At 30.5% G+C, this 22,893-nt stretch overlaps 1 protein-coding gene across 1 annotated transcript in view; it reads left to right on the forward strand.

The window, feature by feature from the left end:
- LOC127714474 (uncharacterized) overlaps positions 1 to 22,893 on the forward strand; it is a 78,222-nt gene that overhangs the window by 33,163 nt on the left and 22,166 nt on the right. Inside the window, exons 5-7 of the mRNA XM_052220528.1 lie at positions 17,098 to 17,415; positions 21,531 to 21,890; positions 22,240 to 22,539. Of these exons, the coding sequence (XP_052076488.1) occupies positions 17,098 to 17,415; positions 21,531 to 21,890; positions 22,240 to 22,539 (978 nt within the window). The remainder of the gene's footprint in view (positions 1 to 17,097; positions 17,416 to 21,530; positions 21,891 to 22,239; positions 22,540 to 22,893) is intronic.

Raw genomic sequence — 22,893 nt, forward strand, 5'->3', positions numbered from 1 at the left:
ACTGGAAGTTAACCAATCAAATTTTCCCCCTTTTTTAACCTGTATACAAGCTTTAGTAACCATGTAACCTCAAGTTTCCAAAATGTTCTATAGAAACCCCAAATAAAAAAATAATGGTGCTTTGAAATACCCAAGATATATGTTTATGACCCAGAAGTGTTTTACTGCAATGAAATGTAGGATCAATTACCTACAACTGTCTAATTCAAGGGAATATTTCTTTTCGACCTATTTTCGTATGCAACCGGATGTGACGTACTATGATTTGGTGGTATTACACCTAAAGAAGACTTTTTTGTTAAATAAACTGAATGTGACTTTTTTCCTTTGTAATACTGGTTATTTCAAGCATTCCTGTCAAGTTTTGTCATAATCAGTTCAATAGTTTGAGAAAAATCTAGTATAATGTAAGATGACATCTACAGCGATTCGAGCAAAATTTCTTCGAAAAATCCAAACCAAGCCACATCATGATAGAATATAGTGTGGACCAATAAATGATCAAATATTTATCTCATGTGCCTACAAACAGTTGAATATGATACAAAAGATGACTTTAGGATGATAAATACTACTAATGGACCTCTTTGTCTTCCTTATAAGGTCTCTTATGGTCCATTTATACCTCTCATTTCTTCAAAATTTCTACTTTTTAGGCCAATAAATAAAAATTTTAGGGTAACTTTCACTCATTTATGATAGAAATGTTATAATAAATGATTAATTGAAGTATTCAATCTGAATGAACTATCCGTATAAAAGTTTACTGTCTCCAAGGTGGTTTCGATAAGTCCTTACGTAAAACTTAAATTTACGCCGCGTTCCAGAGAGGGACATAAAAAGCTTCTCTTTTGGTGAATAATTTGTTGTTACTGCTTTAAAAATAATTTCATTTACTTAAAACTATATATTTATTAAAGTATTTCTTAGGAAAATTTTTCTAGTATAGCAGAATATAAGAAATAAGGAGAAAAAGCTCCCCAAAGCTCTAAGTATGGCTTGTTCTGTCAACTAATATTCATGGTAAAGTCCTATTTCAAGGAAATTTTCTCATAAAATGTGTTTTGGAGACTCAATCTACTCAGAATATTTCATTATTTGTAATATTTCACTTAAATAGCAAGAAATTTTAACACATGAGAGTACTCACAAGGTCAAAGGTGCATGTACAGCTTCCCATAAAGAAGACTTTTTTGTTAAATAAACTGAATGTGACTTTTTTCCTTTGTAATACTGGTTATTTCAAGCATTCCTGTCAAGTTTTGTCATAATCAGTTCAATAGTTTGAGAAAAATCTAGTATAATGTAAGATGACATCTACAGCGATTCGAGCAAAATTTCTTCGAAAAATCCAAACCAAGCCACATCATGATAGAATATAGTGTGGACCAATAAATGATCAAATATTTATCTCATGTGCCTACAAACAGTTGAATATGATACAAAAGATGACTTTAGGATGATAAATACTACTAATGGACCTCTTTGTCTTCCTTATAAGGTCTCTTATGGTCCATTTATACCTCTCATTTCTTCAAAATTTCTACTTTTTAGGCCAATAAATAAAAATTTTAGGGTAACTTTCACTCATTTATGATAGAAATGTTATAATAAATGATTAATTGAAGTATTCAATCTGAATGAACTATCCGTATAAAAGTTTACTGTCTCCAAGGTGGTTTCGATAAGTCCTTACGTAAAACTTAAATTTACGCCACGTTCCAGAGAGGGACATAAAAAGCTTCTCTTTTGGTGAATAATTTGTTGTTACTGCTTTAAAAATAATTTCATTTACTTAAAACTATATATTTATTAAAGTATTTCTTAGGAAAATTTTTCTAGTATAGCAGAATATAAGAAATAAGGAGAAAAAGCTCCCCAAAGCTCTAAGTATGGCTTGTTCTGTCAACTAATATTCATGGTAAAGTCCTATTTCAAGGAAATTTTCTCATAAAATGTGTTTTGGAGACTCAATCTACTCAGAATATTTCATTATTTGTAATATTTCACTTAAATAGCAAGAAATTTTAACACATGAGAGTACTCACAAGGTCAAAGGTGCATGTACAGCTTCCCATAAAGAAGACTTTTTTGTTAAATAAACTGAATGTGACTTTTTTCCTTTGTAATACTGGTTATTTCAAGCATTCCTGTCAAGTTTTGTCATAATCAGTTCAATAGTTTGAGAAAAATCTAGTATAATGTAAGATGACATCTACAGCGATTCGAGCAAAATTTCTTCGAAAAATCCAAACCAAGCCACATCATGATAGAATATAGTGTGGACCAATAAATGATCAAATATTTATCTCATGTGCCTACAAACAGTTGAATATGATACAAAAGATGACTTTAGGATGATAAATACTACTAATGGACCTCTTTGTCTTCCTTATAAGGTCTCTTATGGTCCATTTATACCTCTCATTTCTTCAAAATTTCTACTTTTTAGGCCAATAAATAAAAATTTTAGGGTAACTTTCACTCATTTATGATAGAAATGTTATAATAAATGATTAATTGAAGTATTCAATCTGAATGAACTATCCGTATAAAAGTTTACTGTCTCCAAGGTGGTTTCGATAAGTCCTTACGTAAAACTTAAATTTACGCCGCGTTCCAGAGAGGGACATAAAAAGCTTCTCTTTTGGTGAATAATTTGTTGTTACTGCTTTAAAAATAATTTCATTTACTTAAAACTATATATTTATTAAAGTATTTCTTAGGAAAATTTTTCTAGTATAGCAGAATATAAGAAATAAGGAGAAAAAGCTCCCCAAAGCTCTAAGTATGGCTTGTTCTGTCAACTAATATTCATGGTAAAGTCCTATTTCAAGGAAATTTTCTCATAAAATGTGTTTTGGAGACTCAATCTACTCAGAATATTTCATTATTTGTAATATTTCACTTAAATAGCAAGAAATTTTAACACATGAGAGTACTCACAAGGTCAAAGGTGCATGTACAGCTTCCCATATTAGGTGTAATACCACCATTGATTTTCCCCTATTAGTCTTTGTTAAATTTGCACTTTTCAAAAAATTGTGCAGAATTTATCTTTGTTTCAAATAAAGAAATACTTGGCATGAGTAAAGTTTTATTCTCTCCAGTACTATAGAAAAAATTTCACATAACATTTCATTGCATATAAGAAAATAACCATCACTGGAAGTTAACCAATCAAATTTTCCCCCTTTTTTAACCTGTATACAAGCTTTAGTAACCATGTAACCTCAAGTTTCCAAAATGTTCTATAGAAACCCCAAATAAAAAAATAATGGTGCTTTGAAATACCCAAGATATATGTTTATGACCCAGAAGTGTTTTACTGCAATGAAATGTAGGATCAATTACCTACAACTGTCTAATTCAAGGGAATATTTCTTTTCGACCTATTTTCGTATGCAACCGGATGTGACGTACTATGATTTGGTGGTATTACACCTAAAGAAGACTTTTTTGTTAAATAAACTGAATGTGACTTTTTTCCTTTGTAATACTGGTTATTTCAAGCATTCCTGTCAAGTTTTGTCATAATCAGTTCAATAGTTTGAGAAAAATCTAGTATAATGTAAGATGACATCTACAGCGATTCGAGCAAAATTTCTTCGAAAAATCCAAACCAAGCCACATCATGATAGAATATAGTGTGGACCAATAAATGATCAAATATTTATCTCATGTGCCTACAAACAGTTGAATATGATACAAAAGATGACTTTAGGATGATAAATACTACTAATGGACCTCTTTGTCTTCCTTATAAGGTCTCTTATGGTCCATTTATACCTCTCATTTCTTCAAAATTTCTACTTTTTAGGCCAATAAATAAAAATTTTAGGGTAACTTTCACTCATTTATGATAGAAATGTTATAATAAATGATTAATTGAAGTATTCAATCTGAATGAACTATCCGTATAAAAGTTTACTGTCTCCAAGGTGGTTTCGATAAGTCCTTACGTAAAACTTAAATTTACGCCGCGTTCCAGAGAGGGACATAAAAAGCTTCTCTTTTGGTGAATAATTTGTTGTTACTGCTTTAAAAATAATTTCATTTACTTAAAACTATATATTTATTAAAGTATTTCTTAGGAAAATTTTTCTAGTATAGCAGAATATAAGAAATAAGGAGAAAAAGCTCCCCAAAGCTCTAAGTATGGCTTGTTCTGTCAACTAATATTCATGGTAAAGTCCTATTTCAAGGAAATTTTCTCATAAAATGTGTTTTGGAGACTCAATCTACTCAGAATATTTCATTATTTGTAATATTTCACTTAAATAGCAAGAAATTTTAACACATGAGAGTACTCACAAGGTCAAAGGTGCATGTACAGCTTCCCATATTAGGTGTAATACCACCATTGATTTTCCCCTATTAGTCTTTGTTAAATTTGCACTTTTCAAAAAATTGTGCAGAATTTATCTTTGTTTCAAATAAAGAAATACTTGGCATGAGTAAAGTTTTATTCTCTCCAGTACTATAGAAAAAATTTCACATAACATTTCATTGCATATAAGAAAATAACCATCACTGGAAGTTAACCAATCAAATTTTCCCCCTTTTTTAACCTGTATACAAGCTTTAGTAACCATGTAACCTCAAGTTTCCAAAATGTTCTATAGAAACCCCAAATAAAAAAATAATGGTGCTTTGAAATACCCAAGATATATGTTTATGACCCAGAAGTGTTTTACTGCAATGAAATGTAGGATCAATTACCTACAACTGTCTAATTCAAGGGAATATTTCTTTTCGACCTATTTTCGTATGCAACCGGATGTGACGTACTATGATTTGGTGGTATTACACCTAAAGAAGACTTTTTTGTTAAATAAACTGAATGTGACTTTTTTCCTTTGTAATACTGGTTATTTCAAGCATTCCTGTCAAGTTTTGTCATAATCAGTTCAATAGTTTGAGAAAAATCTAGTATAATGTAAGATGACATCTACAGCGATTCGAGCAAAATTTCTTCGAAAAATCCAAACCAAGCCACATCATGATAGAATATAGTGTGGACCAATAAATGATCAAATATTTATCTCATGTGCCTACAAACAGTTGAATATGATACAAAAGATGACTTTAGGATGATAAATACTACTAATGGACCTCTTTGTCTTCCTTATAAGGTCTCTTATGGTCCATTTATACCTCTCATTTCTTCAAAATTTCTACTTTTTAGGCCAATAAATAAAAATTTTAGGGTAACTTTCACTCATTTATGATAGAAATGTTATAATAAATGATTAATTGAAGTATTCAATCTGAATGAACTATCCGTATAAAAGTTTACTGTCTCCAAGGTGGTTTCGATAAGTCCTTACGTAAAACTTAAATTTACGCCGCGTTCCAGAGAGGGACATAAAAAGCTTCTCTTTTGGTGAATAATTTGTTGTTACTGCTTTAAAAATAATTTCATTTACTTAAAACTATATATTTATTAAAGTATTTCTTAGGAAAATTTTTCTAGTATAGCAGAATATAAGAAATAAGGAGAAAAAGCTCCCCAAAGCTCTAAGTATGGCTTGTTCTGTCAACTAATATTCATGGTAAAGTCCTATTTCAAGGAAATTTTCTCATAAAATGTGTTTTGGAGACTCAATCTACTCAGAATATTTCATTATTTGTAATATTTCACTTAAATAGCAAGAAATTTTAACACATGAGAGTACTCACAAGGTCAAAGGTGCATGTACAGCTTCCCATATTAGGTGTAATACCACCATTGATTTTCCCCTATTAGTCTTTGTTAAATTTGCACTTTTCAAAAAATTGTGCAGAATTTATCTTTGTTTCAAATAAAGAAATACTTGGCATGAGTAAAGTTTTATTCTCTCCAGTACTATAGAAAAAATTTCACATAACATTTCATTGCATATAAGAAAATAACCATCACTGGAAGTTAACCAATCAAATTTTCCCCCTTTTTTAACCTGTATACAAGCTTTAGTAACCATGTAACCTCAAGTTTCCAAAATGTTCTATAGAAACCCCAAATAAAAAAATAATGGTGCTTTGAAATACCCAAGATATATGTTTATGACCCAGAAGTGTTTTACTGCAATGAAATGTAGGATCAATTACCTACAACTGTCTAATTCAAGGGAATATTTCTTTTCGACCTATTTTCGTATGCAACCGGATGTGACGTACTATGATTTGGTGGTATTACACCTAAAGAAGACTTTTTTGTTAAATAAACTGAATGTGACTTTTTTCCTTTGTAATACTGGTTATTTCAAGCATTCCTGTCAAGTTTTGTCATAATCAGTTCAATAGTTTGAGAAAAATCTAGTATAATGTAAGATGACATCTACAGCGATTCGAGCAAAATTTCTTCGAAAAATCCAAACCAAGCCACATCATGATAGAATATAGTGTGGACCAATAAATGATCAAATATTTATCTCATGTGCCTACAAACAGTTGAATATGATACAAAAGATGACTTTAGGATGATAAATACTACTAATGGACCTCTTTGTCTTCCTTATAAGGTCTCTTATGGTCCATTTATACCTCTCATTTCTTCAAAATTTCTACTTTTTAGGCCAATAAATAAAAATTTTAGGGTAACTTTCACTCATTTATGATAGAAATGTTATAATAAATGATTAATTGAAGTATTCAATCTGAATGAACTATCCGTATAAAAGTTTACTGTCTCCAAGGTGGTTTCGATAAGTCCTTACGTAAAACTTAAATTTACGCCGCGTTCCAGAGAGGGACATAAAAAGCTTCTCTTTTGGTGAATAATTTGTTGTTACTGCTTTAAAAATAATTTCATTTACTTAAAACTATATATTTATTAAAGTATTTCTTAGGAAAATTTTTCTAGTATAGCAGAATATAAGAAATAAGGAGAAAAAGCTCCCCAAAGCTCTAAGTATGGCTTGTTCTGTCAACTAATATTCATGGTAAAGTCCTATTTCAAGGAAATTTTCTCATAAAATGTGTTTTGGAGACTCAATCTACTCAGAATATTTCATTATTTGTAATATTTCACTTAAATAGCAAGAAATTTTAACACATGAGAGTACTCACAAGGTCAAAGGTGCATGTACAGCTTCCCATATTAGGTGTAATACCACCATTGATTTTCCCCTATTAGTCTTTGTTAAATTTGCACTTTTCAAAAAATTGTGCAGAATTTATCTTTGTTTCAAATAAAGAAATACTTGGCATGAGTAAAGTTTTATTCTCTCCAGTACTATAGAAAAAATTTCACATAACATTTCATTGCATATAAGAAAATAACCATCACTGGAAGTTAACCAATCAAATTTTCCCCCTTTTTTAACCTGTATACAAGCTTTAGTAACCATGTAACCTCAAGTTTCCAAAATGTTCTATAGAAACCCCAAATAAAAAAATAATGGTGCTTTGAAATACCCAAGATATATGTTTATGACCCAGAAGTGTTTTACTGCAATGAAATGTAGGATCAATTACCTACAACTGTCTAATTCAAGGGAATATTTCTTTTCGACCTATTTTCGTATGCAACCGGATGTGAAGTACTATGATTTGGTGGTATTACACCTAAAGAAGACTTTTTTGTAAAAAAAACTGAATGTGACTTTTTTCCTTTGTAATACTGGTTATTTCAAGCATTCCTGTCAAGTTTTGTCATAATCAGTTCAATAGTTTGAGAAAAATCTAGTATAATGTAAGATGACATCTACAGCGATTCGAGCAAAATTTCTTCGAAAAATCCAAACCAAGCCACATCATGATAGAATATAGTGTGGACCAATAAATGATCAAATATTTATCTCATGTGCCTACAAACAGTTGAATATGATACAAAAGATGACTTTAGGATGATAAATACTACTAATGGACCTCTTTGTCTTCCTTATAAGGTCTCTTATGGTCCATTTATACCTCTCATTTCTTCAAAATTTCTACTTTTTAGGCCAATAAATAAAAATTTTAGGGTAACTTTCACTCATTTATGATAGAAATGTTATAATAAATGATTAATTGAAGTATTCAATCTGAATGAACTATCCGTATAAAAGTTTACTGTCTCCAAGGTGGTTTCGATAAGTCCTTACGTAAAACTTAAATTTACGCCGCGTTCCAGAGAGGGACATAAAAAGCTTCTCTTTTGGTGAATAATTTGTTGTTACTGCTTTAAAAATAATTTCATTTACTTAAAACTATATATTTATTAAAGTATTTCTTAGGAAAATTTTTCTAGTATAGCAGAATATAAGAAATAAGGAGAAAAAGCTCCCCAAAGCTCTAAGTATGGCTTGTTCTGTCAACTAATATTCATGGTAAAGTCCTATTTCAAGGAAATTTTCTCATAAAATGTGTTTTGGAGACTCAATCTACTCAGAATATTTCATTATTTGTAATATTTCACTTAAATAGCAAGAAATTTTAACACATGAGAGTACTCACAAGGTCAAAGGTGCATGTACAGCTTCCCATAAAGAAGACTTTTTTGTTAAATAAACTGAATGTGACTTTTTTCCTTTGTAATACTGGTTATTTCAAGCATTCCTGTCAAGTTTTGTCATAATCAGTTCAATAGTTTGAGAAAAATCTAGTATAATGTAAGATGACATCTACAGCGATTCGAGCAAAATTTCTTCGAAAAATCCAAACCAAGCCACATCATGATAGAATATAGTGTGGACCAATAAATGATCAAATATTTATCTCATGTGCCTACAAACAGTTGAATATGATACAAAAGATGACTTTAGGATGATAAATACTACTAATGGACCTCTTTGTCTTCCTTATAAGGTCTCTTATGGTCCATTTATACCTCTCATTTCTTCAAAATTTCTACTTTTTAGGCCAATAAATAAAAATTTTAGGGTAACTTTCACTCATTTATGATAGAAATGTTATAATAAATGATTAATTGAAGTATTCAATCTGAATGAACTATCCGTATAAAAGTTTACTGTCTCCAAGGTGGTTTCGATAAGTCCTTACGTAAAACTTAAATTTACGCCGCGTTCCAGAGAGGGACATAAAAAGCTTCTCTTTTGGTGAATAATTTGTTGTTACTGCTTTAAAAATAATTTCATTTACTTAAAACTATATATTTATTAAAGTATTTCTTAGGAAAATTTTTCTAGTATAGCAGAATATAAGAAATAAGGAGAAAAAGCTCCCCAAAGCTCTAAGTATGGCTTGTTCTGTCAACTAATATTCATGGTAAAGTCCTATTTCAAGGAAATTTTCTCATAAAATGTGTTTTGGAGACTCAATCTACTCAGAATATTTCATTATTTGTAATATTTCACTTAAATAGCAAGAAATTTTAACACATGAGAGTACTCACAAGGTCAAAGGTGCATGTACAGCTTCCCATAAAGAAGACTTTTTTGTTAAATAAACTGAATGTGACTTTTTTCCTTTGTAATACTGGTTATTTCAAGCATTCCTGTCAAGTTTTGTCATAATCAGTTCAATAGTTTGAGAAAAATCTAGTATAATGTAAGATGACATCTACAGCGATTCGAGCAAAATTTCTTCGAAAAATCCAAACCAAGCCACATCATGATAGAATATAGTGTGGACCAATAAATGATCAAATATTTATCTCATGTGCCTACAAACAGTTGAATATGATACAAAAGATGACTTTAGGATGATAAATACTACTAATGGACCTCTTTGTCTTCCTTATAAGGTCTCTTATGGTCCATTTATACCTCTCATTTCTTCAAAATTTCTACTTTTTAGGCCAATAAATAAAAATTTTAGGGTAACTTTCACTCATTTATGATAGAAATGTTATAATAAATGATTAATTGAAGTATTCAATCTGAATGAACTATCCGTATAAAAGTTTACTGTCTCCAAGGTGGTTTCGATAAGTCCTTACGTAAAACTTAAATTTACGCCGCGTTCCAGAGAGGGACATAAAAAGCTTCTCTTTTGGTGAATAATTTGTTGTTACTGCTTTAAAAATAATTTCATTTACTTAAAACTATATATTTATTAAAGTATTTCTTAGGAAAATTTTTCTAGTATAGCAGAATATAAGAAATAAGGAGAAAAAGCTCCCCAAAGCTCTAAGTATGGCTTGTTCTGTCAACTAATATTCATGGTAAAGTCCTATTTCAAGGAAATTTTCTCATAAAATGTGTTTTGGAGACTCAATCTACTCAGAATATTTCATTATTTGTAATATTTCACTTAAATAGCAAGAAATTTTAACACATGAGAGTACTCACAAGGTCAAAGGTGCATGTACAGCTTCCCATAAAGAAGACTTTTTTGTTAAATAAACTGAATGTGACTTTTTTCCTTTGTAATACTGGTTATTTCAAGCATTCCTGTCAAGTTTTGTCATAATCAGTTCAATAGTTTGAGAAAAATCTAGTATAATGTAAGATGACATCTACAGCGATTCGAGCAAAATTTCTTCGAAAAATCCAAACCAAGCCACATCATGATAGAATATAGTGTGGACCAATAAATGATCAAATATTTATCTCATGTGCCTACAAACAGTTGAATATGATACAAAAGATGACTTTAGGATGATAAATACTACTAATGGACCTCTTTGTCTTCCTTATAAGGTCTCTTATGGTCCATTTATACCTCTCATTTCTTCAAAATTTCTACTTTTTAGGCCAATAAATAAAAATTTTAGGGTAACTTTCACTCATTTATGATAGAAATGTTATAATAAATGATTAATTGAAGTATTCAATCTGAATGAACTATCCGTATAAAAGTTTACTGTCTCCAAGGTGGTTTCGATAAGTCCTTACGTAAAACTTAAATTTACGCCGCGTTCCAGAGAGGGACATAAAAAGCTTCTCTTTTGGTGAATAATTTGTTGTTACTGCTTTAAAAATAATTTCATTTACTTAAAACTATATATTTATTAAAGTATTTCTTAGGAAAATTTTTCTAGTATAGCAGAATATAAGAAATAAGGAGAAAAAGCTCCCCAAAGCTCTAAGTATGGCTTGTTCTGTCAACTAATATTCATGGTAAAGTCCTATTTCAAGGAAATTTTCTCATAAAATGTGTTTTGGAGACTCAATCTACTCAGAATATTTCATTATTTGTAATATTTCACTTAAATAGCAAGAAATTTTAACACATGAGAGTACTCACAAGGTCAAAGGTGCATGTACAGCTTCCCATAAAGAAGACTTTTTTGTTAAATAAACTGAATGTGACTTTTTTCCTTTGTAATACTGGTTATTTCAAGCATTCCTGTCAAGTTTTGTCATAATCAGTTCAATAGTTTGAGAAAAATCTAGTATAATGTAAGATGACATCTACAGCGATTCGAGCAAAATTTCTTCGAAAAATCCAAACCAAGCCACATCATGATAGAATATAGTGTGGACCAATAAATGATCAAATATTTATCTCATGTGCCTACAAACAGTTGAATATGATACAAAAGATGACTTTAGGATGATAAATACTACTAATGGACCTCTTTGTCTTCCTTATAAGGTCTCTTATGGTCCATTTATACCTCTCATTTCTTCAAAATTTCTACTTTTTAGGCCAATAAATAAAAATTTTAGGGTAACTTTCACTCATTTATGATAGAAATGTTATAATAAATGATTAATTGAAGTATTCAATCTGAATGAACTATCCGTATAAAAGTTTACTGTCTCCAAGGTGGTTTCGATAAGTCCTTACGTAAAACTTAAATTTACGCCGCGTTCCAGAGAGGGACATAAAAAGCTTCTCTTTTGGTGAATAATTTGTTGTTACTGCTTTAAAAATAATTTCATTTACTTAAAACTATATATTTATTAAAGTATTTCTTAGGAAAATTTTTCTAGTATAGCAGAATATAAGAAATAAGGAGAAAAAGCTCCCCAAAGCTCTAAGTATGGCTTGTTCTGTCAACTAATATTCATGGTAAAGTCCTATTTCAAGGAAATTTTCTCATAAAATGTGTTTTGGAGACTCAATCTACTCAGAATATTTCATTATTTGTAATATTTCACTTAAATAGCAAGAAATTTTAACACATGAGAGTACTCACAAGGTCAAAGGTGCATGTACAGCTTCCCATAAAGAAGACTTTTTTGTTAAATAAACTGAATGTGACTTTTTTCCTTTGTAATACTGGTTATTTCAAGCATTCCTGTCAAGTTTTGTCATAATCAGTTCAATAGTTTGAGAAAAATCTAGTATAATGTAAGATGACATCTACAGCGATTCGAGCAAAATTTCTTCGAAAAATCCAAACCAAGCCACATCATGATAGAATATAGTGTGGACCAATAAATGATCAAATATTTATCTCATGTGCCTACAAACAGTTGAATATGATACAAAAGATGACTTTAGGATGATAAATACTACTAATGGACCTCTTTGTCTTCCTTATAAGGTCTCTTATGGTCCATTTATACCTCTCATTTCTTCAAAATTTCTACTTTTTAGGCCAATAAATAAAAATTTTAGGGTAACTTTCACTCATTTATGATAGAAATGTTATAATAAATGATTAATTGAAGTATTCAATCTGAATGAACTATCCGTATAAAAGTTTACTGTCTCCAAGGTGGTTTCGATAAGTCCTTACGTAAAACTTAAATTTACGCCGCGTTCCAGAGAGGGACATAAAAAGCTTCTCTTTTGGTGAATAATTTGTTGTTACTGCTTTAAAAATAATTTCATTTACTTAAAACTATATATTTATTAAAGTATTTCTTAGGAAAATTTTTCTAGTATAGCAGAATATAAGAAATAAGGAGAAAAAGCTCCCCAAAGCTCTAAGTATGGCTTGTTCTGTCAACTAATATTCATGGTAAAGTCCTATTTCAAGGAAATTTTCTCATAAAATGTGTTTTGGAGACTCAATCTACTCAGAATATTTCATTATTTGTAATATTTCACTTAAATAGCAAGAAATTTTAACACATGAGAGTACTCACAAGGTCAAAGGTGCATGTACAGCTTCCCATAAAGAAGACTTTTTTGTTAAATAAACTGAATGTGACTTTTTTCCTTTGTAATACTGGTTATTTCAAGCATTCCTGTCAAGTTTTGTCATAATCAGTTCAATAGTTTGAGAAAAATCTAGTATAATGTAAGATGACATCTACAGCGATTCGAGCAAAATTTCTTCGAAAAATCCAAACCAAGCCACATCATGATAGAATATAGTGTGGACCAATAAATGATCAAATATTTATCTCATGTGCCTACAAACAGTTGAATATGATACAAAAGATGACTTTAGGATGATAAATACTACTAATGGACCTCTTTGTCTTCCTTATAAGGTCTCTTATGGTCCATTTATACCTCTCATTTCTTCAAAATTTCTACTTTTTAGGCCAATAAATAAAAATTTTAGGGTAACTTTCACTCATTTATGATAGAAATGTTATAATAAATGATTAATTGAAGTATTCAATCTGAATGAACTATCCGTATAAAAGTTTACTGTCTCCAAGGTGGTTTCGATAAGTCCTTACGTAAAACTTAAATTTACGCCGCGTTCCAGAGAGGGACATAAAAAGCTTCTCTTTTGGTGAATAATTTGTTGTTACTGCTTTAAAAATAATTTCATTTACTTAAAACTATATATTTATTAAAGTATTTCTTAGGAAAATTTTTCTAGTATAGCAGAATATAAGAAATAAGGAGAAAAAGCTCCCCAAAGCTCTAAGTATGGCTTGTTCTGTCAACTAATATTCATGGTAAAGTCCTATTTCAAGGAAATTTTCTCATAAAATGTGTTTTGGAGACTCAATCTACTCAGAATATTTCATTATTTGTAATATTTCACTTAAATAGCAAGAAATTTTAACACATGAGAGTACTCACAAGGTCAAAGGTGCATGTACAGCTTCCCATAAAGAAGACTTTTTTGTTAAATAAACTGAATGTGACTTTTTTCCTTTGTAATACTGGTTATTTCAAGCATTCCTGTCAAGTTTTGTCATAATCAGTTCAATAGTTTGAGAAAAATCTAGTATAATGTAAGATGACATCTACAGCGATTCGAGCAAAATTTCTTCGAAAAATCCAAACCAAGCCACATCATGATAGAATATAGTGTGGACCAATAAATGATCAAATATTTATCTCATGTGCCTACAAACAGTTGAATATGATACAAAAGATGACTTTAGGATGATAAATACTACTAATGGACCTCTTTGTCTTCCTTATAAGGTCTCTTATGGTCCATTTATACCTCTCATTTCTTCAAAATTTCTACTTTTTAGGCCAATAAATAAAAATTTTAGGGTAACTTTCACTCATTTATGATAGAAATGTTATAATAAATGATTAATTGAAGTATTCAATCTGAATGAACTATCCGTATAAAAGTTTACTGTCTCCAAGGTGGTTTCGATAAGTCCTTACGTAAAACTTAAATTTACGCCGCGTTCCAGAGAGGGACATAAAAAGCTTCTCTTTTGGTGAATAATTTGTTGTTACTGCTTTAAAAATAATTTCATTTACTTAAAACTATATATTTATTAAAGTATTTCTTAGGAAAATTTTTCTAGTATAGCAGAATATAAGAAATAAGGAGAAAAAGCTCCCCAAAGCTCTAAGTATGGCTTGTTCTGTCAACTAATATTCATGGTAAAGTCCTATTTCAAGGAAATTTTCTCATAAAATGTGTTTTGGAGACTCAATCTACTCAGAATATTTCATTATTTGTAATATTTCACTTAAATAGCAAGAAATTTTAACACATGAGAGTACTCACAAGGTCAAAGGTGCATGTACAGCTTCCCATAAAGAAGACTTTTTTGTTAAATAAACTGAATGTGACTTTTTTCCTTTGTAATACTGGTTATTTCAAGCATTCCTGTCAAGTTTTGTCATAATCAGTTCAATAGTTTGAGAAAAATCTAGTATAATGTAAGATGACATCTACAGCGATTCGAGCAAAATTTCTTCGAAAAATCCAAACCAAGCCACATCATGATAGAATATAGTGTGGACCAATAAATGATCAAATATTTATCTCATGTGCCTACAAACAGTTGAATATGATACAAAAGATGACTTTAGGATGATAAATACTACTAATGGACCTCTTTGTCTTCCTTATAAGGTCTCTTATGGTCCATTTATACCTCTCATTTCTTCAAAATTTCTACTTTTTAGGCCAATAAATAAAAATTTTAGGGTAACTTTCACTCATTTATGATAGAAATGTTATAATAAATGATTAATTGAAGTATTCAATCTGAATGAACTATCCGTATAAAAGTTTACTGTCTCCAAGGTGGTTTCGATAAGTCCTTACGTAAAACTTAAATTTACGCCGCGTTCCAGAGAGGGACATAAAAAGCTTCTCTTTTGGTGAATAATTTGTTGTTACTGCTTTAAAAATAATTTCATTTACTTAAAACTATATATTTATTAAAGTATTTCTTAGGAAAATTTTTCTAGTATAGCAGAATATAAGAAATAAGGAGAAAAAGCTCCCCAAAGCTCTAAGTATGGCTTGTTCTGTCAACTAATATTCATGGTAAAGTCCTATTTCAAGGAAATTTTCTCATAAAATGTGTTTTGGAGACTCAATCTACTCAGAATATTTCATTATTTGTAATATTTCACTTAAATAGCAAGAAATTTTAACACATGAGAGTACTCACAAGGTCAAAGGTGCATGTACAGCTTCCCATATTAGGTGTAATACCACCATTGATTTTCCCCTATTAGTCTTTGTTAAATTTGCACTTTTCAAAAAATTGTGCAGAATTTATCTTTGTTTCAAATAAAGAAATACTTGGCATGAGTAAAGTTTTATTCTCTCCAGTACTATAGAAAAAATTTCACATAACATTTCATTGCATATAAGAAAATAACCATCACTGGAAGTTAACCAATCAAATTTTCCCCCTTTTTTAACCTGTATACAAGCTTTAGTAACCATGTAACCTCAAGTTTCCAAAATGTTCTATAGAAACCCCAAATAAAAAGATAATGGTGCTTTGAAATACCCAAGATATATGTTTATGACCCAGAAGTGTTTTACTGCAATGAAATGTAGGATCAATTACCTACAACTGTCTAATTCAAGGGAATATTTCTTTTCGACCTATTTTCGTATGCAACCGGATGTGACGTACTATGATTTGGTGGTATTACACCTTTATTTGTCGTAAAATGTGTAATATAAACAGAACCATCACTATTTTCATGAAATGCAGTAGTTCGTTGTAATCTTTCGGACACTTTGATAGACATGCATGCAAGACAGCTATATCAAATTCATAGAATTTCATCAAAATATTTAGTCCGAGATTACTCTGACGTCCAACGGCTGTTTTGCCAGACAAGCTTGGGCCCCAGCTTGTCTGGCAAAACAGCCGTTGGACGTCAGAGTAATCTCGGACTACAAAATATTATACATTCGACTCACCATGGATTCGTATTTGCTTAATCTAGCTGTTCGGTTATTTGCTGCTGGCTTGTCTTCAAAACCAAACAGATCTATACCGTCGCAAAATGATCTGGAGGACGTTCAGTTTTTTATCGTCTACACAACTGTTAAATTTTCAGTCTGTAACAATATTTTCTGATTAAATAAGCAAAACTCTTGGAATGTTATCATGCCTTGGACAGACAATAGATACTCATACTTTTGAATTGTAGTATCATTCTAAATAACTTATGTTTGCAAAGTCCTTCTGTAATACAGCAGTTATTAAAATAGTCAAAATCATTATAGAAAAATAAAATTAACATATCAAACTGAATCTTTGGTATCATTTGGTGTTTCAAAATGAATGTCAGAGTATACATAGAACGTAAGTGAACATATCATAGAAAGACACCGTTTTCATAGTGTGGATTTCTTGTTGTTTAACATGGACATCATTTTTTTAATTGGGAAACTATAAAATGAATAAAAGAATGTTAAGGGTATCAGTCATTTAGACAGGAACGTAACGACACAGTAACTTGTAGTCAAAAGACAGCTAGAAGTCAACATATACTCTTCAAGAAAATACGAGTGTTTCAAGTATGCAATATGTCAATCTCTATCTTTTCTTGGGTCTTAAACTTTAATCAGGTAATTAGACAGAAAATACTAAAATATGCCATAATCATCAATTTATTAATACTTTTTTTTAATGTATTTAGATAAATTTGTCCCGCCTTTAACTACATATAATATTGACATAAAAGACATCCAGGAGCATTACGAAGATATTGTGAAAGAATTGGAGAACACTGATATACTAGACCCTCTGTTGGAATACTACGTCCTTAATTTGGATGAGCACGACACAGTTGTCTATACAGACAAACCAAACAGAGAGAGGAATTCTGATTTGGTTAAAATTCTTTGCAAGAAAGAATCCGCCGACTGGATTCCAGGATTTATTTTAGTACTACAAGATAAAAAATACGTATTGCTATTATCTTTAATTCAACACAAAGGAAAAAGGGTACCACAAGGTAGGACAATTTGAGAAAATTTTATTATGATACTGTCTTGATGTTCAAACATTTACTATATAAATCAAATTAAGTTAAATTGTAAATTAGAACCGTGAAGAGTTGATAAATACGCATCGTCTTTATCACATTGGATTGCATACACCATGATTGTAAACTGTTATGCTATGAAAGATCATAAACAATAACTTTAAGGAGACTTAACATTTTTAGCCTATCATGAACTATGACAATAATATGTCGCGATGTTTAAACACTTTGTTCTTTTTCTTCTAAACAGCAAAGTTAAAAAAAAAATAGTCATTCGATTCTTTGAATTTGAATTGCTTTGTAATAAAGCACTACAAACCAGTAAAAGTCTGAAATGGCCTATATCTGTACTCGACTGTACTGATTTTTACTCGATCAGTCTGAATTGGTCTGAATTTTACTCGACATTACTCGACCCCAGTCTTAACCATACTCGACTGTACTGATTTGTACTTGACCCTTATCTTTGCCGTGGAAAATAGTCTGAACTATTACTCGACCAGTCTGAAACAGTCTTAACTCATTCTCGACCTGAACTCGACCATTTCTTTCAGTCTAATCCATACTCGACCAAAGGTCTGAACAATATTCGACCAATCTGAACCATACTTGACCAAATAACCTCTACTTTTTTTTAATTTTAACTGTTAAAATATATTTCTTTGTAACTGACATGACAACAGCCACAATAAAATAAAGATACATATAAAACAGATTTTTACATCCTTACATGATTCTCAAATTTATCAAATAGAGATAGTTAAATCAAATTATCTTATATAATAATTTAATTATATTAATTTTAAAGTTTTAGAGTTATGTTAAAAAAAAGTTTTTCTTTTACCTAAAAACCACACCTATACTGAGGGTAATAAAACCTTATTAACACGATTAAGGTGCTTCGTGTTTGGCATGTGTTTTTTTTTTTTTTTAAAACTCAATTTTCCTAAATTCCTAAATAAAAACTACATAGGTTTCATGGTTACATACAATAGTTATATAATTATCTTTTTAATGAGGTTAACAACAGCCAAAAAACCACTGAAATTGTTTAACCTTATATGAGAAATATATCTATTCTTATTATAATTTGGGATATATTATATATAATATATATCAAAAAGGGATAAAAAATTAAAGAAATGAATACAATTTATCTTCTGATTAATGGTAATGTATAAAGTAATACCTCCTGCTTGGGGAAAACTCATTAAAAAGATCACACCTGGTCAGAGAGTATTAAATTCTAAATAACATTCATTAAAAATTGCAACATCCTGTAAAACTTAAATTGCAAGGCCTTTTGAATTCACTAGATAAGTAATACACGAGTTTAAGAAAAATAGGGCTTTCTTTTTACCTGTAAAACACACATGTACAGAGGTAATTAAACCTTATTAAAGTGCTTCTTGTATGCCATGTCTTTAATTTTGACAAAAATTATTTAAATTTAATTGAAATAAATTTTTACTGCAACTTTGGAACACATTTCCTTTTTTAAAAGATTATCAAGGATTGTTATTAATTCTATTATCATGATTATATTAAATTCTTTGTTTTACAAAACAAAGGTGTGATTATTAAAATTTATTAAGTTGCTTTATATACTATTTTAAATATATTTTAATAAAAAAAAATGTTCACTGCATTATTAACTGAACTAAACTGACACCATAAATCTATACAAGGCTTAAGTAAATGGTGAAAATTGTCCAGTAACCATAAAATATATCTGAAACATTCCAAAAATTTTGAATAACATTGAAAATATTAGTCACAATTCAGTTTTGAGATTATTTGATCAGCTTGTTTTATTTTTTATTTTAAAGGTGATATAAATATGTAAGTATCAATTTTTAGATTGTGACGTTCCCTTGTCACCATCTTATGGTGTTTATATATCTCAACTCGTACGATTCGCTCGTGTATGTAACAACGTATTAGATTTTAGCGAGAGAAATTTATGTATTACTGAAAAATTATTACACCAGGGTTTTCGATATCATAAACTAGTCAAAACATTTACTAAATTTTATCATCGGTATAAGGACATCATTCGTAAATATAACTCAACATGCAGACATCTTATACGTTCGGGTATTTCACATCCAATCTGTTTTGGTAATATTCTTTACAAAGCACAAAAATGTCAGTATTCACCTCAAAAGCTAACAAAACCTTTAAACAGACTTATTAAGAAGGGATATAGTTACGATACTGTTGTCAGGTCATTAAAGATTGCATATTTTGGCTTTAATATTGATTCACTTATAGGGTCTTTGCATCGGAATTAACACATTTATTCTAAAACCAGTTGTTGACATGACACGGGTTATGTTCTTCTCATATATTTTATGACGGTCTAATACTAAACCCCTAACAGGAGGGATTGTGCCTGATATTCATATGATGAAGACATAATCTTTCAATCAGTTTAATTGAGGTCTGGAGCTGGCATGTCAGTAACTGCTAGTAGTCTGTTGTTATTTATGTATTATTGTCATTTTGTTTATTTTCTTTTGTTTCCTATTCCGACATCAGACTCGGACTTCTCTTATACCGAGTTTTACTGTGCGTACTGTTGTGCGTTTGTTTTTTCTACATTGGCTAGAGGTATAGGGGGAGGGTTGAGATCTCAAAAAACATGTTTAACCCCGCCGCATTTTTGCGCCTGTCCCAAGTCAGGAGCCTCTGGCCTTTGTTAGTCTTGTATCATTTTTAATTTTAGTTTCCTGTGTATAATTTGGAGTTTAGTATGACGTCCATTATCACTGAACTAGTATACTTATTTGTTTAGGGGCCAGCTGAAGGACGCCTCCGGGTGCGGGAGTTTCTCGCTGCATTGAAGACCCATTGGTGGCCTTCGGCTGTTGTCTTTTCTATGGTCAGGTTGTTGTCTCTTTGACATATTCCCCATTTCCATTCTCAATTTTAAGTGTTGATGAATATGGTGTTGAAGTTATATTATGTTTATTGTGAAATTTTGGTTTTCATATTGAATACATTTTTAATTTCAAATTGTTGTTCAAATTTCTAGCCAGGGAAAATAGCTGGTAAAACAGTTCCTAAATTGATGAAATACAATAGATAGATACAAAAATAGGTCTAGGTTGGTTAAGATTTGGTCGAGTATGGTTCAGACTAGGTCGAGTATGGTTCAGACTAGGTCGAGTATAGTTCAGACTAGGTCGAGCATGGTTCAGACTAGGTCGAGCATGGTTCAGACGCAAACAAAATAGTTAAGTATTGGTTGAGTAAAGGTCGAGTGCAAGATCAAACTGTAAAGTATGGTTCAGACTACAGTCGAGTATTATCAAGTAACTTTCAGACCAATTCAGACTGGTCGAGTAAAAATCAGTACAGTTGAGTACAGATATAGGCCATTTCAGACTTTTACTGGTTTGTAGTGAAGGTAAAGGAACTTGTTTGAGTTTTCAATATTACTTGGATAGATTGGTGGGCGTTAATTCAAGTTGGATTATTAATCCAAAGACGTAAACTATGATGTAAGAAGATTTTCTTTGTACATAACTGTAAACAAATTGTTATACGTTAATAATTCCAGGTGATCATCTCTGTAAAATTAAAATAGTATGATAGTAGGCGAGTTTACACTTGAACTGAGAAAAATTAGAAAATAGTGAAAATTCCTATAAAAAGATACTATTTTTACTAATAAATTGATATATCAGTCCAGAAAAGAGTACTAGTATTTACAAACATTTTTTTAAAGATTAAAAATGAGCAAACTTTCTTGAAAGATATTTGATTTTTTTGGCGTTTTGTGGCAACATGTCTTCTTTGGTAAGGAGTTGCTCATAAATAAATATTAATATAATGATTTAAAAATTAGTCAGCTTTGACAGATGAACGAGCAGCCAATCCTGCATCCAAAATTCAATTTAGCCAAAAGATAAAAGATAGTTTCAGTAACTTAATATCAAGGCATCTAATTAAACTAGAAACTTTTGACCTGGCAACGAAAGAAAAAGCCAAAAACCTATCTTAAACTATCGGAATAAACTTTAACAATACCAAATACAGAGTACCTATATGATACTTTAAATCCAAATATTTTATATTAGTATTTCCAGAAAGAGTCCTGTATGACACCACCTATAAAATGAGCATAAGAGTCAATGGTATAAATGCAAGTGCGATAGAATTACAACTTGCCAGACACGCCGACATTGATAATTTGTGTCGCCAATTTGCAAAATTATCAGTGAGCAATATTAAACAAGGATCTGTGCTATTATTGGTTCATCCGATATCTCCAGATATATGGCGGAAGTCATCAGAGGAAGAGAAGCAGAAACTTTTAGAGGAATTTATATATCAGCTGATTTATCAATCAGATGTGAAAAACCTGATACAGAAGGAGATTGATGTTACCATTGAAGTTAATGAGATCAAGAATGTATTTGGAGATCCTGCATGGAGAGGTCAGTGTCACTTAAGACTTGGAAATTAAGATACGCCCCAGTGTCTCTAATTGAAAATAATTATAGTGTTGAAATTTTGTTGCGATTGATTGACAACGATGTTATTTAACTTGTACATAGCCTATAATTCGTAATTATTTTCTCAGTTGTGTTCAATGTCAAGCATGAATAAGAAAAATACACAAAGAAAGCTCTACTGTCTTGAAGTATACTACTTTGTTTCCTAAAACATGAATAAGCTATTGAAATTTTAGACTTAAAACAATAAGAAAAGAAATAGTTTAGATATGTCTCAATCATTATTCTCCATTACTCGTAAAATAATGTAGATGTGTTTATGTCGTTTCAGTGAAGAAATCATCAGACCTTACAAAAGAACAACAACAACTTGAAGATAACTGGACATATTTGGCTGAAGAAATGGAAGTGAAAAAGATAATCGAATATTTCATAGATCGTGATGCAATGACTGTCCTGGAAAGACAGAAAATAATGGATCTACCTGGAAGACGACAACAGGCAAATAGATTTCTTACTATCCTGAAGCATAAGTTGGGGGAAGTAACAATTCAAGATTTGATTGATGGATTAATGGCTACTGGACAGAAATTTATCGGCGGTAGATTGATGGAGAAGTTACTTTGTATAGGTACGTTTTATATTTAAAAATGGAATCATTCATTTATATATTCTGTTATTGAAACTAACTTTTTTGTTGTTTTGTTTTCCCTTTTGATAGTGACTATAGGTTTTCCCGCGCAGGTGGTTTATAAGAATCCCAGAATTTCAAAATGAAGTTATGAGAGATTGATAATGGATGTTTTTTTTTCACTAGAAGTACATGAAAGTTAAACAGCGTACATTCACAAACTGGTAGTAAAGTTTATTTTCATACAACGTTTGTTTTCTTCTTTGAACTTGTTAAATTAGACTGAATCATTTTTGTGTTCTATTAAGTCTTTGATTTCTAAATTCTCGAACAACACATGAGGGTCTGAATAAT

This window comes from Mytilus californianus, unplaced genomic scaffold (genome assembly GCF_021869535.1).
Source record: "Mytilus californianus isolate M0D057914Y unplaced genomic scaffold, xbMytCali1.0.p SCAF_9, whole genome shotgun sequence".
Taxonomy (NCBI): Eukaryota; Metazoa; Mollusca; class Bivalvia; order Mytilida; family Mytilidae; genus Mytilus; species Mytilus californianus.